This window comes from Lithobates pipiens, unplaced genomic scaffold, assembly GCF_037356315.1.
Source record: "Lithobates pipiens isolate NorthernLeopardFrog02 unplaced genomic scaffold, aLitPip1_a1.2 Scaffold_13, whole genome shotgun sequence".
Classification (NCBI taxonomy): Eukaryota; Metazoa; Chordata; class Amphibia; order Anura; family Ranidae; genus Lithobates; species Lithobates pipiens.
Genome location: NW_027507718.1, coordinates 410,892,074 through 410,908,104, shown reverse-complemented (window position 1 = coordinate 410,908,104; position 16,031 = coordinate 410,892,074). Strand labels below are relative to the sequence as shown.

Genomic DNA, 16,031 nt, shown 5'->3' with positions numbered 1-16,031 from the left:
AAGGGGGTAAGGAGAAGGGGGTAAGGAGAAGGGGGTAAGGAGAAGGGAGTAAGGAGAAGGGAGTAAGGAGAAGGGGGTAAGGAGAAGGGGGTAAGGAGAAGGGAGTAAGGAGAAGGGAGTAAGGAGAAGGGGGTAAGGAGAAGGGGGTAAGGAGAAGGGAGTAAGGAGAAGGGGGTAAGGAGAGGGGGGTAAGGAGAGGGGGGTAAGGAGAGGGGGGTAAGGAGAAGGGAGTAAGGAGAAGGGGGTAAGGAGAAGGGAGTAAGGAGAAGGGGGTAAGGAGAAGGGGGTAAGGAGAAGGGGGTAAGGAGAAGGGGGTAAGGAGAAGGGGGTAAGGAGAAGGGGGTAAGGAGAAGGGGGTAAGGAGAAGGGAGTAAGGAGAAGGGAGTAAGGAGAAGGGGGTAAGGAGAAGGGGGTAAGGAGAAGGGGGTAAGGAGAAGGGGGTAAGGAGAAGGGAGTAAGGAGAAGGGGGTAAGGAGAAGGGGGTAAGGAGAAGGGAGTAAGGAGAAGGGAGTAAGGAGAAGGGGGTAAGGAGAAGGGAGTAAGGAGAAGGGAGTAAGGAGAAGGGGGTAAGGAGAAGGGAGTAAGGAGAAGGGGGTAAGGAGAAGGGGGTAAGGAGAAGGGAGTAAGGAGAAGGGGGTAAGGAGAAGGGGGTAAGGAGAAGGGAGTAAGGAGAAGGGGGTAAGGAGAAGGGGGTAAGGAGAAGGGAGTAAGGAGCACCCACCCCCCCCCCTCCATATTATTTATGGGCATTCACCGCTAGGCACAGGCAAGCAAATTTGTTTTTAAAGAACATTTTGTGCTGGCAAAAGTATGTTACATTCATATGACTCTACAGACCGTGGCTTGTCTGGAGCAGAGAAGCAAGGCAACAAGAAAATAGCTATATTTGTAACATGCCTCACTTGACGTCGGATTCTTCTTCGCAGTTTTCTGCTCCAAGCAAAGGAATTTCACAAGATTACTGCTTATGCAAACACGGCCAGGAAGCCAGAAGCGGGCAGCATGCAATACAGTACAATTATGGAGAAATAATACTTACAGCTACTGCTCCAGGACTTCAGCAGAGACTTTATGCTAATCTCGAAAAACACCGAATCCTGTAAACTCAACATTATGCCTGTGGCAGCTGCGATTACCCCGTAGTTTGGGGCGTTCAGCTTTGTCAAAGTGTTTCTCAAAGGCAGAGAAGTCCTGGCCTCCCGTGTCGCTGCTTCATTACCATGCAGTAGTCTCTCAGTGACGCACGGATATGGGAAAATTGCAGTTCAATGCAGAAGGACTGGATAGTACGAAGGTGGGGGGGTTGTGGAAACAAGAGGGGGGAAAAAAAAGCCTCAAGTTTGCTGTCAGGAAGGTCTCAAGGACATATTCACCTCTTCTGCAGTGGAGACATCATGACCCCCCTTGTGGAAAGAGCCCACAGCATGATTTCACTTGGCTGCAGATTTGTTAGTAAACAGACCTGGAGAGAGCGGACCAGGAAGCCCACAAGCGATCTCCCCGGCTCCCGGATCCACTCGGGAAGAGAACTAGTTTAAGAAATGTCACAGCCTGGGCTCATGTGTCCTTCATAGCAGCTGCTCACAAACACTTGCGTTGCTCTCTCGCAGAAGCCCTTCCTGTGGCATTCTTTCCAGGCTCCGCACACCCTGTCACTGAGCTCTACTCTCGGCATGTGCTGTGACGGTGCAGAGCACAGCAGCCTGCCTAATGCACTTGAGATGCTGCTGCTGGTTAATGGAAGGGGAGGGTGATGTCATGAAACGCTCTGGCTCCACGACTTTGGATCAGCAGCTCTTGCATATTGCTCAGCTCCTTGCAAAGTGTCTGTTTCAGCTTCTCATGAATGGCTTTTGATGTCTGCTATCCCACTCAGGAGCATGATAAGAGGGGATGGGACTGTTCAAGGTTCTGTTCACTACACAGCAAATCAATTCTGCCCACTTTACAACACATACTTACTGTAAAGAAAAAATGCACTTAAAGCATCTTTGGCGACATGCTTATACATCAGCAATATGGCAAGCCTTTAGCCTGAACTGCATGTTAAAGCGGAGCTCCAGCCCTCCCACCAAAAAATCTAAAGTCAGCAGCTACAAATACTGTAGCTGTGAACTTAGAATTTTAAGACACACCTAACGAGGGATGAAGCGGTGATGTCGGCAACCTTACCAATTTTTCAATTGGCTCTCGAGTGCTGCCGCCGCCATTCCTTGTAAGGGAAGCCAGTGGCTTCACGGTCAGTTCCCTACTGCACATGTGCGAAGCACACGGCGCTTTTTGATTAACCTGGTGGCGGTGGAAGGAGGAGAGGGACCAAGCTTCCAGGGGGCCTCGCCATGGCGAACGCTCCCGGAAGGGGGGGCCCGTACCTGTCAAAAACAGGTACGGACATGGATTTCACAATCTTTAGACGCCTTTCACACTGAAGGTGTTTTTTAGGTGTTTTAGCGCTAGAAATAGCACCTGAAAAACGCCTCCCATGCCTCCCCAGTGTGAAAGCCCAAGTGCTTTCACACTGGGGCGGTGCGCTTGCATGACGTTACAAAAAGTACTGCAAGCAGCATCTTTGGGGCAGTTTGGGAGCGTTGTATACAGCACGCTCCTAAACCGCCCCTGCCCATTGGAATGCATGGCCAGCGATTCCGAAGTGGCGTAAAAGAGATTCAGAAGTGCCAGAAAAGTGCCTCAGAAGCGCAGCAACAAGGACACTTTTAACCCTTTCTTCAGCCGCTAGCAGGGGTTAAATGCGCCGCTAAAACAACGGTAAAGAACCCCAGTGGGAAAGTACCCTTAGTAATGCAATGTTGGGGCTAAATTATCCTGCCTAAATTTACACATGGGGGGGATTTACTAAACACTGGAGCACTCAGAATTTGGTACAGCTGTGCATGGTAGCAAATCAGATTCTAACTTTAGCTTGTTCAATTACAGTATTACTAAACCCACAACAGTAAAATCAGTCTGTATATGCAGTGAAGCACGTTGGCAGCTGATGCAGAGCTGCACCAGATTTTGCACTCTCCAATTTTAGTAAATCTCTTCCACGCTCCACCAGGTTACAGGGTTTGGTTCTAAAAGGCATCATCTGATCAGCCATGATTTTTCCTTATCTAATGAACACTGTAAGGTCATTTAGTAGGTCACATAAGGAAAATGCTGTCACTAGAATATCCACTTGTAAAATACTGAGGGAACATCCTATTCACACCATGTCCATTGAGCTGTGTTGATCTGCATAGATCAATCAATGCAAGGGCACATAGAAAACAATTATTTCCCGTCAGCCCTGTTCACAGCATGCATTTGTGGTGTTATGCACTGCATAATGAACCCCCCTCCCAAAGGAGGTTCCCCCTGTCTTTTAGAACTGGATGTTCTTATGCAGCATTGGTTTTAAACACCGGACCACAAGGGAATGTATATCCGTGTACAGCTGCATCCTGGTATTGCCCTCTATAGGTGGCTGTACGCAGCAGCTGTGGCTCCCAGGAAAGATTTTGCACAGGTTCTGCATGCTCTTGCACACTGTATGGCCCCCTTAAAGCTGCATGCATGAGTTAATACACACAATTTTATGCAGAGCAATGCACTGCATGTTGATTACAGTGTCAAAGTAAAAAAAACAGTGCGATTCCATTTAACACACTACCCCTACACAACGCACATCAACATGCATGTGTTTCAGTGTGCAAGTCTAATATCACAGTGGGTAAGATGCTGCTACAGCTAGAAGGTAGCAAGGTTGGCCATACAACGTAGCAAATTTCTTTCCTCCTTTCTTTCATTCATTCCCGCTGAACCAGCCGAGTTTCGAACCAAGTAAGGCTGGCCTAAAGGTCCTCCATTCTGTGCAAACATGGCAGTGTCACAGCACATCAGTAAGTCAGAATATGCCACCTGATGCCCAGGTGTAAGTTGTAGTTTATGCTAGAATATTTATTTCAGGTACTTTTATAGCGCCAATTTGCGCTGCACTTTACACATTTATTATACATTCACATCAGTCCCTGCCCTCAAGGCATACAATCCAAAGGGTCCTTACCTCATTCATAGGATGCATGGGCACCTCTCCTTCCTTTTCCATCGCCGCCACCACCCACTATCCATGCATTTGGCCCGTTTCAGGACGCCAGATGCATGAACTACAGAGGCAGGAGTTTTTCTTTCTTAAGCACCTGTTTAGAGCCAGAGGCTCTAATAGGCTTCAAAATAGGGTGGGCATTACACTCAGAGCCCACCCAGGTGTGTTAGAATAGTGAATATTCACTATTCTAACACTGAATTGCCTCTCCACCAATCAGGAAGTGTGGGTGTGAGACACGTTTCCTGATTGACCAAAAGGAGAAGCGTTCTGATTGGCCACAGAGGAGAAGGTGGCCTTTGCACTGTTTGCTGCGCTGCGCCGCCTTGCCCCCACCAAAAAATTACCACCAGCCACCACTGTACTGGGGCCAATTTAGACAGGAGACAATTAAACTACCAGAATGTTTTTGGAGTGTGGAAGGAAACCGGAGTACCCAGAAGAAATCCACACAGGCACACCTCTAAACATTTACTTTTTTAAGTTGCAGGTACCCCTCCTTTCATGGGGTAGTATCTGGGTTTTGGGTGTTGATCAAGTGTGTGTTGCCAGTGCCACCCATCTTCATCAAGTCACAGATGCGGAAAGCATTTAGATTCCATGAAGTCCCGGTACACACGATCAGACAATCGTATGGAAAATACTGATTTCGGAGCCATCGTACGATAATCTGATTGTTAGTACAGAGCTTTTGAGAGCCGATCAGGATAGTTCATACGATATTGTTTTATCGGACATGCACGACATTTTTTTTGTACGATTTTCATTTAATCAGTACAGTTGTTGTTCGAAAATGCAATACAAATGCATTTACAACACGACATTACTTTCGAATTTTTATTCTGTCGTACGTGAATTTTCGGGACTTTAGTAAACTCCAATTCGATCTGAGATTAGCATGCAAAAAAAAAAAAAAAAAACGGATGATCATTCGTCCGATAATCTCATTGTGTGTACCGGGCATAAAGTCAGCCATACAAGAGGCAATAGATTTCTCTGTCTACTACTGACCTGCTGTATGTCAATTACTACTGGATGACCCTATAGTTGTCGCTGTACTTAACAGCCTAATGTCAATCAAAACACCTGAAAGGAGTGTGTACAAGGGAAGCATGTACTGGAAAAAAATCTGATTTTCAAATTGACATATTCTACATCAGGGAATAATAGAAAAGCTCTAAAATTAAAACAATCCAATATTGATATCTTTGTTCTGTTTCTAACATTTTTCATTTTGCTATCTGGTTTGCTAATATAGGTTTTTAATGGTTAATCTGCAGCAATTAAACAACGGCCTCCTAGGGTTACCCTTTATTAGCTCCCACGCTAAGGCTAGCAGTTTATATCAAACACGCTCAGTCATCAGGACTTGATAGAATGAATGCTCAGACATATAATAAAATGATCTCTGAGGCTCCAGCTGAACATCATGGTTCTTACTGCTTCATTACCAGCTGCTGTCAGACAACTGTCCTTTACTACAACAATGATTCTTGTACTCGTCGTCTTCTCCGACTAAGTGCTCTCTACAAGGCAACTTAGAAAAGGAAAGGGCAGAAGGGGACAGCAAACCTCCCCTAATTACTGTCAGGTGTATATTTTCCAAAAAAGATGACAATGTACTAAAAAATTCAATTATTTAGAATACAGGCAGTGCTTAGCTGTCAGAGAAGAACTTGAAAACTGAATTGAGGCAATGTATCCAGCTACAGGAAATTTTGGCATATCCATAGAAGCCAATTGAAACCATTTTTTTTAATTTTTTATGAAAACTCCACCTGTAGCAAGCCATGGGTTTTATGGAGTACCCCAATTTTGCACATCACCCTTTGCTCAAAATGCAATCTGTATTAAACTGGGATCCAGATTGAAACGTCACCACAAAGAGCTGAATGATCAAAAACTGGATATTATCTATATGACTCAATATTTTAATAGCACCCTCCACAAAGAAAATGGAATTCTTCCAAAATGCCTTTCATTGGGACCAGGGGAAGAATAAATGCTTCAAATTGCAAATGACGAACATACAGAAAATGATTTAATAAAGGCAAATAGACTGTTTATTTTGCAAGGGAAGTTGCACCTTGTGAAGGAATCTGCCCCAGTGCTTAGTGAATGTGGTAAAGTTTCACTTTGCAAACACAAGCAAGGAAAATGAAAAAAAAATTTAAAATCAGCAGAGCTGCACCACATCCACTACACTTTGGGGACAATTCCCCTGCAAATGAACAGTGTACTTGCCTTTAGTAACTCAACTCCACTATTAATACTATTGCTCCAAAAAAAAAAAAAAAAAAAAAAAACCCATTGACACATAAAACTCTCAACACATACATTTACTTTAGCCAGGCAAATCAGACTTTAAAAAAAATCAGAATTAGAAATTTCTTGTGAAAGAAATCAGACTGGTTAATGCCAGATACAAAACTGTAGAGAGCAATAGGCGGATTTATGTAAAAGGATACTGATCACCAACAGATTAATGGGTACACCGTGTTCTAGAAAGGCTCCCTCCAAAGGTGATGCTGGCCAGCTCAGTAGATTGCTTTCCGAAAGGCCAGGATTCTTTCCTAAACGTACATACTTTAACTGGGTATTAACATTTATAGGTAAAGTTGATCCGGGGAAAATCCGATTGTCTTTTGGGGGATCAAGAAGACATTTTTTCCCCCTGCTGTAGCAAATTGGAGCATGTTTTGCTGGGGGTTTTCACCTTCCTCTGGATGTGGGTATAGGATTGTGAATATGGGATTGCATTATATTATTTTTTATTTATTTTTATGGTTGGACTGGATGGACTTGTGGCTTTTTTTCAACCTGATTAACTATGTAATAACGAGCGACATAGTCCGCATGCTAGTAACCAACAACATGGCCGCTTCCAAGGCGGCGACACCTCTTTCCTCCTTAGCTGCTGGCTCTGTCAAAACAGCCAACTCGTAATATATATGCTGCTGGTGTGTCAAAACTGCCAAGTCGTCATGTATCGTAGTGCAGTGGTCATCAACTCTGTCCTCAGGCCTACTAACAGGCCAGGTTTTATGAATTACCTTGGGGAGATGCACACTAAAATACTGCAATCACTGAGTAGCAAATGATAAATACCCTCCCAACTGTCCCCGATTTGGAGCAATGTCCCTCTTTCCCGCTCATTTGTCCCTCATTTTGGTCAGATCCATATAGGTGTTTCATAACGTTTTTCCTAGTGCTAATCCTTCCATCCAGTTTCTAAATTGATGCACTTGTACATTTTAAAAGCCAATATAAAGGAATAGTAGTGGTACAAAAAAAGTCCTTGTGGATTTAATTAACCTTTTTTTTGGGCTTATTCTCCTTTAAGGGGGTGTGGCAGGGGGCGTGCCCTATGCCTACATACGTTTGTTAGTAGGTGTCCCTCATTCCCATCTCAAAATATTGGGAGTAAGGATGAGTTCAGGCGTGTTCGCATACTCCACGTGCAGAGCCCGCCAGGAAGTCGGCGCATCGCTGCTCTAATCACAGGCAGTGAGACATTGCCCCGATGCGCGGCTTCAAAGATCAGGCAATGTCTCACTGCCTGTGATTAGCGCAGCTCCGACTTCCTGGCGGGCTCTGCATGTGGCGTATGCAAACACGCCAGAGCTCATCCCTAGTTGGGAGGTATGAATGATATCACCTGTGATGTATTTCAGTTATCTTGCAAACCCGGCCTGTTAGTGGGCCCTGAGGACAGGGTTGATGACCACAGCCGTAGTGTATATGCTGCTGGTGTTGTGTCAAAACAGCCAAGTTGTCAAAATCTCCATTTACTGATGCTGGAAAATAACCGGAAGTGACACGATTGGATTTCGACGACTTGGCTATTTTGCGAGAGCAGCAGCCCGGCTTTCCTCCCTCCTCTTCTCCCCTTTTCTCTCCATAGGGAAGCAGACCACAGAGAGGGAAGGGAGTAGGGGTGCTAGGAGAAGGGCGGGCTTCCTCTGGTGGTGGGAGGTGGTGGGAGGGTGGCAGTGCAGGTTGTTCTGGCTAGCTCGCCTGCTGCTCACCCCCAGCCTGGAGCCCAACAGGCCACAGACTGGCACCGGTCCATGGCCCGGGGTTTGAGGACCCCTGCTCTATGGGGTTGATTTGCTAACGGCTAATAGGCTGTTCCTTTTGCAATGCATGCTGCATTTTCAAGGTAAAATTCCCCAGAGCTTAGTGAATGTGGTGAAGCTCTGCTGATTTCCAAGATCCAATCGTATGCAAGCAAAAATGCTGTTTTTTTTTTTTTTTTAGATTATTTTCCTGGCATCTGATTGGGTATGCTTTGCTAAGTAAAGTTTCACCACATTCACTAAGCACTGGGGCAAGGTTATCTCAGGATCTATAGCAATGGTATTTACAATTAGTGCCTAGAATGTCCTTACTTTAACTCGCATCTAAGTTTGCATCAATCATAAATGCATGCATGAAAGACCTTTCATACACAATACAGCAACAGACATTTTTATCTTTTTCACGCACCATAAAAAACACATCAGCACAGACAGGGTACATAGCTACATTAAAGCTTAACTCAGGGCACAAAAATAAGGCCTCACTGTAAAAATCCTTTTCTCTGTGGGTTCATTAAGGGACAGAGCTCTGCTTTAGGTAATCGCTGACTGATGGCAATTTACCCATTTGGTAATTATCTAAAGCAGAGCAGCATTCTCCAATGAATAAAAGAGAACACTTTTATTCAAATATATTCTTCAATAGATACAAACAATATAAATTCACTTTGTGCTCATTGCAAAAGTACTGGTGACATCACTGTGATTGTGCAAAGAGAGCTGTGGGAGAGACCCAACAGGCTCCACCCACTATAGGCTGCTGCAGAAAACCATAGTAGGGGGCGGGGACAAGACCAGTCACCCTGCACAGGGAGAGAGAGCAGCAGTGACCGGTCTTTATTACAGGAAGCTCCTGCACAGAGGTACCGTTTCACATTGGATCTCTGCACTGATCTGAAATAAATACACAAAGAACACTCAGATTCAAGTAAGAAAACACATGGCTCTTGTTAATTAGACAATATTTGCTTAGCTTTTTAAAAAAAAAAAAAAAAAAATAGAGAAAGTCACTAAGCAGATGGATGGCTTGTCCGTGTCTGCTCATTCAGAGCAGACACAGCCCACTCGCCTCTTGGGCGGTCGGATGTAAATGGACCACCTGCTCATTTACACCCAATGACCATCCAATTGGATTCGCTAGATGGATAGGTAACAGATCCCCATCCATCTGTTTTAGCAGTTAGAATAGAATGCCAGCGGGTGTCAACGGACGTGTCTGTTGACACCTGCTACTCCATGGAGAGCAACGGATGGTCTGAGCCGGTTCACCTGAAAAACTGATAGGTGGACCTGATCAGTCTGCCCATGTGAAAGGGACTTACATTTTCTAATGGTAACAAAGGTCCCCGTTTCAAGATCATAGTCCGGTATAATTCCTCCTCCTTTCCATGTATCCATGGGACAAGGTGAGAGATGCTGAATAATAAAAGCATCTCTATAGAAAAAAGGGCTAGGCCAGAAATTGATAAAGATGTAGGTAAATACTAAAAGAGCGAGGGATAAAGCGGCACAAGTTCCAGAGCCCTTTGGTCCTCGGCGCCAACTCCATTGCCATCACCATTCTGAAAAATAACTGGTTTTGGCAACGTGTCTCCCATCCATACTAATAAAGCGTTAAGTAGAACTGCAGAAGATCAAGCTATGAAAATTGAGTTATAACATAGGCCGCATCTATGGCTTTTTCTTTTCACACCCTAGAGACGACCCAAGTACCGTAAATCATGCTCTAAAAGTAAAATGGTCTGCAGCACAACAATTAAGGGCTGAAATAATGGCTTGGCTACTCCATAATTCCATCTTCCACTCCCCAGGGGGTCTACGTGAAGAAAAAATGTCCATCAAAAGCATTGAGTCATGCCCTCATGTTCCACAGGGAATCAAGAAGATACTAATGGCCGGCTCAGATCTTCTAAAGAGACCAGAAATATTGTTTCCTTGACAGTTTACAACAAAAAGGAGGACAAAACAAGGCAATGGGAGAAAAACACACATTGCGGCAAAGAAAATATGCAAATCCATCCTTAGTGGGCTTGAGCCTGTAGAGATTCTTCTGCTCTTGTGAAAGCACTTTCCATTCTTTCTTTAATCACATATAAGTAACCAACATGTTCCATGGTGTACTGTACAAGTGACTATAATTACATCATAACCATACAAGGTGTTTAATCCATTCACTGCTGGACAAGCATGAAAAGCTCAGCAGATCTTAGGAGTCATTGTTAGAAAGAACAAAGTGTTTTGCAAACGACTTTTCTTCTACAAAAAGGAATGTCGGTTATTACAATGAACATTTGAAAGCTCTACTAGAAAGCTCAACGTGCACTTCTTGATAATTAATCATATTTACACCACATGTATGTATCGGAGTAACAAAAGCTACCCTTTGCTCAGCTGGAAAATGCACAGTAAAAACATTTCAAAGAATACATAGTTTCAGACAAGTATCGGTAACAAGACTACTAACCAAGAAGGAGTTGGAACGCCCCTTGGCTGGTTAAAGGTGCCAAAGAAAATTTTTAAAAATATTAACACGACCCGGCTCACTGAAAGATACATGGGAATTTAACAATGGACACCAGCAACAGTCATACTGCAACCCATCATACTGGGGTATTGGAATGCAGTATGCCAAGATAGTGGCGTCCTTACCAGATGTGTTTCTTGGCTCAGCCTTTCACCGTGGTGCTTACTTGGATGTACTCACTCTGAACAAATATTGTATTACACAATTCTCATATGTGCCAGGCCAAGCATGAGCACAGTTGTCCCTACAACTTTTTTTATTTATTTATTTATTTTTTTACTTTTAACATTTATGTGAATAGATGCATCACTTTTTAATAACTTGTATTTTTTTTTTTTTTTTTGCAGGTATAAAAATAAATACATGGCGCCTCCATGATGTGTAATTTCAGACAAGCTAGGCCTTCTAATAAAAAGCCCTGAACTGCCTTGTTTTCTTTCTGCCCACTGCAAAATCCAGACGGGTATATATCTAATATATATATGAGGAGGGAGAGAGAGATAGAGAGATAGAGTGCCTAAAATCTGGATGAAGGATCACAGGCAGCATCTGTCTTATATGACAGTCAGTGCAGAATGAAAACGCCTCCTACAAGCTTTAACCAGACACTGATAAAAGACTGCTAACTGCTGATGATAAATGGTATTTAGCAGTTTATATTTACTAAAACTATTGGATTTTTATGTTCTGTGTACTGTGGGAAACCAGATATAGTGAATGCAGGGTTCTGGGTTTAGCAACTCTTTAACACTCTAAACTGCTACATTTGCAGGAGAGCTTTCTCTGTTGAAAAACAGACATACTGGCCAGATCAACAAGTGAAAATAAAGGAAAGAAAGCCTAAAAAAAAAGAAAACAAATGCAGCCATCATGTCTAACAATTGGCAAGTTGCAATATGATAGATGTGTTTAGGATTAACCAGTTGCCGACCGCCGCACGCCGATTTACGTCGGCAGAATGGCACGGGCAGGCATAAGGGCTTGCATGTACGTCCCTTGCCTCCCGCGGGTCGGGGGCCCGATCGGGCCCCCGCCCGGTGCCTGCGGCGGTCGGTTTTCGTCCGGGAGCGATCCGGGACGAGGGGGCGGCCATTCATTCATGGCCACCCCCTCGCGATCGCTCCCGACGAATAGAAATCCCCCGTGACATCACTTCCTCTCCTGTAATGTAAACACAGGAGAGGAAGTGATGTATTCTCTCCTCCGTGTCGGTATTTTTCGTTCCGACACGGAGGAGAGCGGATCGGTGAGTTGCACCAACACTCTACACACACAGTAGAACATGCCAGGCACACTCACACCCCCCCTTTACCCCCCGATCACCCCCCCAATTACCCCTGCCCCCCAGTCACAGTGACACCAATGTCATTTTTTTTTGCATTGGTGTCATTTGTAACTGTAATAACTGTTAGGGCAGTTAGAGTTAGCCCCCTTTAGTTCTAATGTACCCCCCTAACCCCCCCAATAAAGGTTTAACCCCGTGATCACCCCCCGTCGCCAGTGTCACTAAGGCTGGGTTCACATTGCAGCGGTTTATGAGAACGGATGTGATTCGCACCGCACTGCAGTGCAAATCACATCCGATCTCTGTGCGATTCGAGTTCAGCCATTCGCCGCACCCGCCGCACCCGCCACACCCGCCGCAAATTCGCACGGGACCCTTTTTTTGGCCCGCAGCAGAATCGGATCGCATGGGTGTTCACACCATGCGATCCGAGTTTGCAGATCGCACTGCGATATGCGAACTGATCTGGGGGTGTCAGTAACATTTCACTGACACTCCCAGCAGTTCGCACAGGGCAGTGTGAACTGCCGCCGGGAGGCATGCGATGCGGGAACCCTCCGCGGATTCGCGGCGTTTCCGCATCGCTCCAGTGTGAACCCAGCCTAATAAGCGATCATTTTTCTGATCGCCGTATTAGTGTCACAGGTGACGCTAGTTAGGCAGGTAGGTATTTAGGTTCGCCGCAGCTTTTTATAGCGCCAGGGACCCCCATATACTACCGCATAAAGCCCCCTGATTGCCCCCTAGTTAACCCTTTCACCAGTGATCACCATATAACTGTTACAGGTGACGCTGGTTGGTTAGTTATTTTTTTATAGTTTCAGGGCACCCGCCATTTATTACCTAATAAAGGTTTAACCCCCTGATCACCCGGCGGGTGTCATTTGTGACTAATAACTGTTAGGGCAGTTAGGGTTAGCCCCCTTTAGTTCTAAGGTACCCCCCTAACCCCCCCAATAAAGGTTTAACCCCGTGATCACCCCCCGTCGCCAGTGTCACTAAGGCTGGGTTCACATTGCAGCGGTTTATGAGAACGGATGTGATTCGCACCGCACTGCAGTGCAAATCACATCCGATCTCTGTGCGATTCGAGTTCAGCCATTCGCCGCACCCGCCGCAAATTCGCACGGGACCCTTTTTTTGGCCCGCAGCAGAATCGGATCGCATGGGTGTTCACACCATGCGATCCGAGTTTGCAGATCGCACTGCGATATGCGAACTGATCTGGGGGTGTCAGTAACATTTCACTGACACTCCCAGCAGTTCGCATAGGGCAGTGTGAACTGCCGCCGGGAGGCATGCGATGCGGGAACCCGCCGCGCATTGGTGGCGTTCCCGCATCGCTCCAGTGTGAACCCAGCCTAATAAGCGATCGTTTTTCTGATCGCTGTATTAGTGTCACAGGTGACGCTAGTTAGGCAGGTAGGTATTTAGGTTCGCTGCAGCTTTTTATAGCGCCAGGGACCCCCATATACTACCGCATAAAGCCCCCTGATTGCCCCCTAGTTAACCCTTTCACCAGTGATCACCATATAACTGTTACAGGTGACGCTGGTTGGTTAGTTATTTTTTTATAGTTTCAGGGCACCCGCCATTTATTACCTAGTCTCACTAGTGTACCCCTAAATTTAGGGGTGTCTACTTTCCAAAATGGGGTCATTTGGGGGGGTTTGTGCCATCTTGGCATTTTATGGCCTTCAAAACTGTAACGCCCTTAGAAAGCCTGAAGGCGGTGCTTGGTTTTCGGGGCCCCGTACGCGGCTAGGCTCCCAAAAAGTCCCACATATGTGGTATCCCCGTACTCAGGAGAAGCAGCAGAATTTTTTTTGGGGTGTCATTTCACATATGCCCATGGCATGCGTGAGCAATATATCATTTAGTGACAACTTTGTGAAAAAAAAAAAAAAAAAAGTTTGTAATTTTCCCGCAACTTGTGGCAAAATATAAAATATTCCATGGACTCAACATGCCTCTCAGCAAATAGCTTGGGGTGTCTACTTTCTAAAATGGGGTCATTTGTGGGGGTTTTGTGCCATCTTGGCATTTTATGGCCTTCAAAACTGTAATAGGTAGTGAGAAGTGAACTCAAAAATTTACGCCCTTAGAAAGCCTGAAGGCGGTGCTTGGTTTTCGGGGCCCCGTACGCGGCTAGGCTCCCAAAAAGTCCCACATATGTGGTATCCCCGTACTCAGGAGAAGCAGCAGAATTTATTTTGGGGTGTCATTTCACATACGCCCATAGCATGTGTGAGCAATATATCATTTAGTGACAACTTTGTGTAAAAAAAAAAAAAAAATTTTTTTTTTGTCATTATTCAATCGCTTGAGGCAAAAAAATAAAATATTCAATGGGCTCAACATGCCTCTTATCAATTTCCTTAGGGGGTCTACTTTCCAAAATGGGGTCATTTGGGGGGGTTTTGTACTGCCCTGCCATTTTAGCACCTAAAGAAATGAGATAGGCAGTCGTAAACTAAAAGCTGCGTAAATTCCAGAAAACGTACCTTAGTTTGTAGATGTGACAACTTTTGCGCAAACCAATAAATATACAATTATTGACTTTTTTTTTACCAAAGACATGTGGCTGAATACATTTTGGCCTAAATGTATGACTAAAATTGAGTTTATTGGATTTTTCTAATAACAAAAAGTAGAAAATATCATTTTTTTTCAAAATTTGCGGTCTTTTTACGTTTATATCGCAAAAAATAAAAATCGCAGAGGCAATCAAATACCATCAAAAGAAAGCTCTATTTGTGGGAAGAAAAGGACGCAAATTTTGTTTGGGTACAACATTGCATGACCGCGCAATTACCAGTTAAAGCAGCGCAGTGCCAAAGTGTAAAAAGACCTCTGGTCATTTACCAGCAAAATGGTCCGGTCTGAAAGTGGTTAATACTGCTTAAAGTCAGAATTCAGTTAGCTGAACATAAATAAAATTTCACAATTACCTAACAAAAAATGTTGGTTTACTGTAAAATCCTCTTTAGAATTCATAAGAGGGCACAGGGGAATATTCAGAGGTGTTGGGTTATGCAGCCACCTTTAGGAACACTGGTAACTAATCAGCCAGCCCAGTATAACCTCTCCCATCCCTGTCTGTTTTTGTGTCCTATGAGAAGAGACGTCTTTCTCTGCTCTGAGCAAAGCAAACTGGATTTCTTCCTTTTTCTTTTTATAAATTAAGATCAAATGTGTTGCTCTTATGATCCCTGAACATTTCTGAATATCCTAACGATTAAAAAAAAAATTTATTCTGTAACCCTGAGAAAAGTAAAAGAAAATAAATACAAAAACACTGTACATTACCATTAAAGGGGTCAGCCCACAAAATCAGCTATTTCAGTTATAGATAGGTAAACACAAAAGTGCAAATAAAATCCATAGATGGCGCACAGGTAAAAGGTAAGCCTATGGCCCCAGAATTTTAATACCACTACTAACCTACTGAGCGCGGTCAATTCATTTTTTTTTTTCAATTTTAATATCCTACAATATAATTGTAACACTAATAAAGTGTCACTAAACCCACATCTTAAAAATATAAATGGCATATTACATGCTGTTCATACTTGGTCATCATGACATTCATTTTCTGCATTCTGCAAAAACCTGGTTGATCCTGCTGCTATCGCTACATTCGGTCCATGTCCCCAATTCAGCTAGGGATTTTGCAGAGCAATGTTGGCTGCTCTACAAATGCTCAGTTTTCAGTGACATTCTATGCTGAGCATTTCCTTCTTATGGCATTTGAGCAGCATATGCGACTATAGAGTCACACATGTGGGTGTATACACAGTGGTAAATGAAAGCCCCTCCCTCCCTCCTCCTCTATGCCCACTAAGCAGCTAAACTCAATGGGGGTGGGATATTACATGTAGATGCATGGAGGCTTTACCGTCTTCTTATTCTAAGACACAGGTTGGAAGGGCATGACAAAACCTGTGATTGGTAGAAATCCACCCACACACCATGTTATTGCCAAAAAATAATAAAGATTTGATTTCAAACATACACAGGCAGTCCCAGAGTTACTAACACAATGGGGACTGTAGGTTT

General features: G+C 44.3%; 1 protein-coding gene across 9 annotated transcripts in view; it reads right to left on the bottom strand.

The window, feature by feature from the left end:
* FRYL (FRY like transcription coactivator) overlaps positions 1-16,031 on the bottom strand; it is a 471,518-nt gene that overhangs the window by 269,034 nt on the left and 186,453 nt on the right. The window contains exon 1 of one of the 9 annotated variants that reach the window (XM_077477517.1): positions 1,040-1,726. The exons of 7 other annotated variants lie outside the window; for them this stretch is intronic. In XM_077477517.1, coding sequence (XP_077333643.1) covers positions 1,040-1,112 — 73 coding nt within the window. In that variant the 5' untranslated portion in view covers positions 1,113-1,726. Of the gene's footprint in view, positions 1-1,039; positions 1,727-16,031 lie in introns of those variants that run through there. One more of the 9 variants, XM_077477520.1, reaches the window with a different exon arrangement.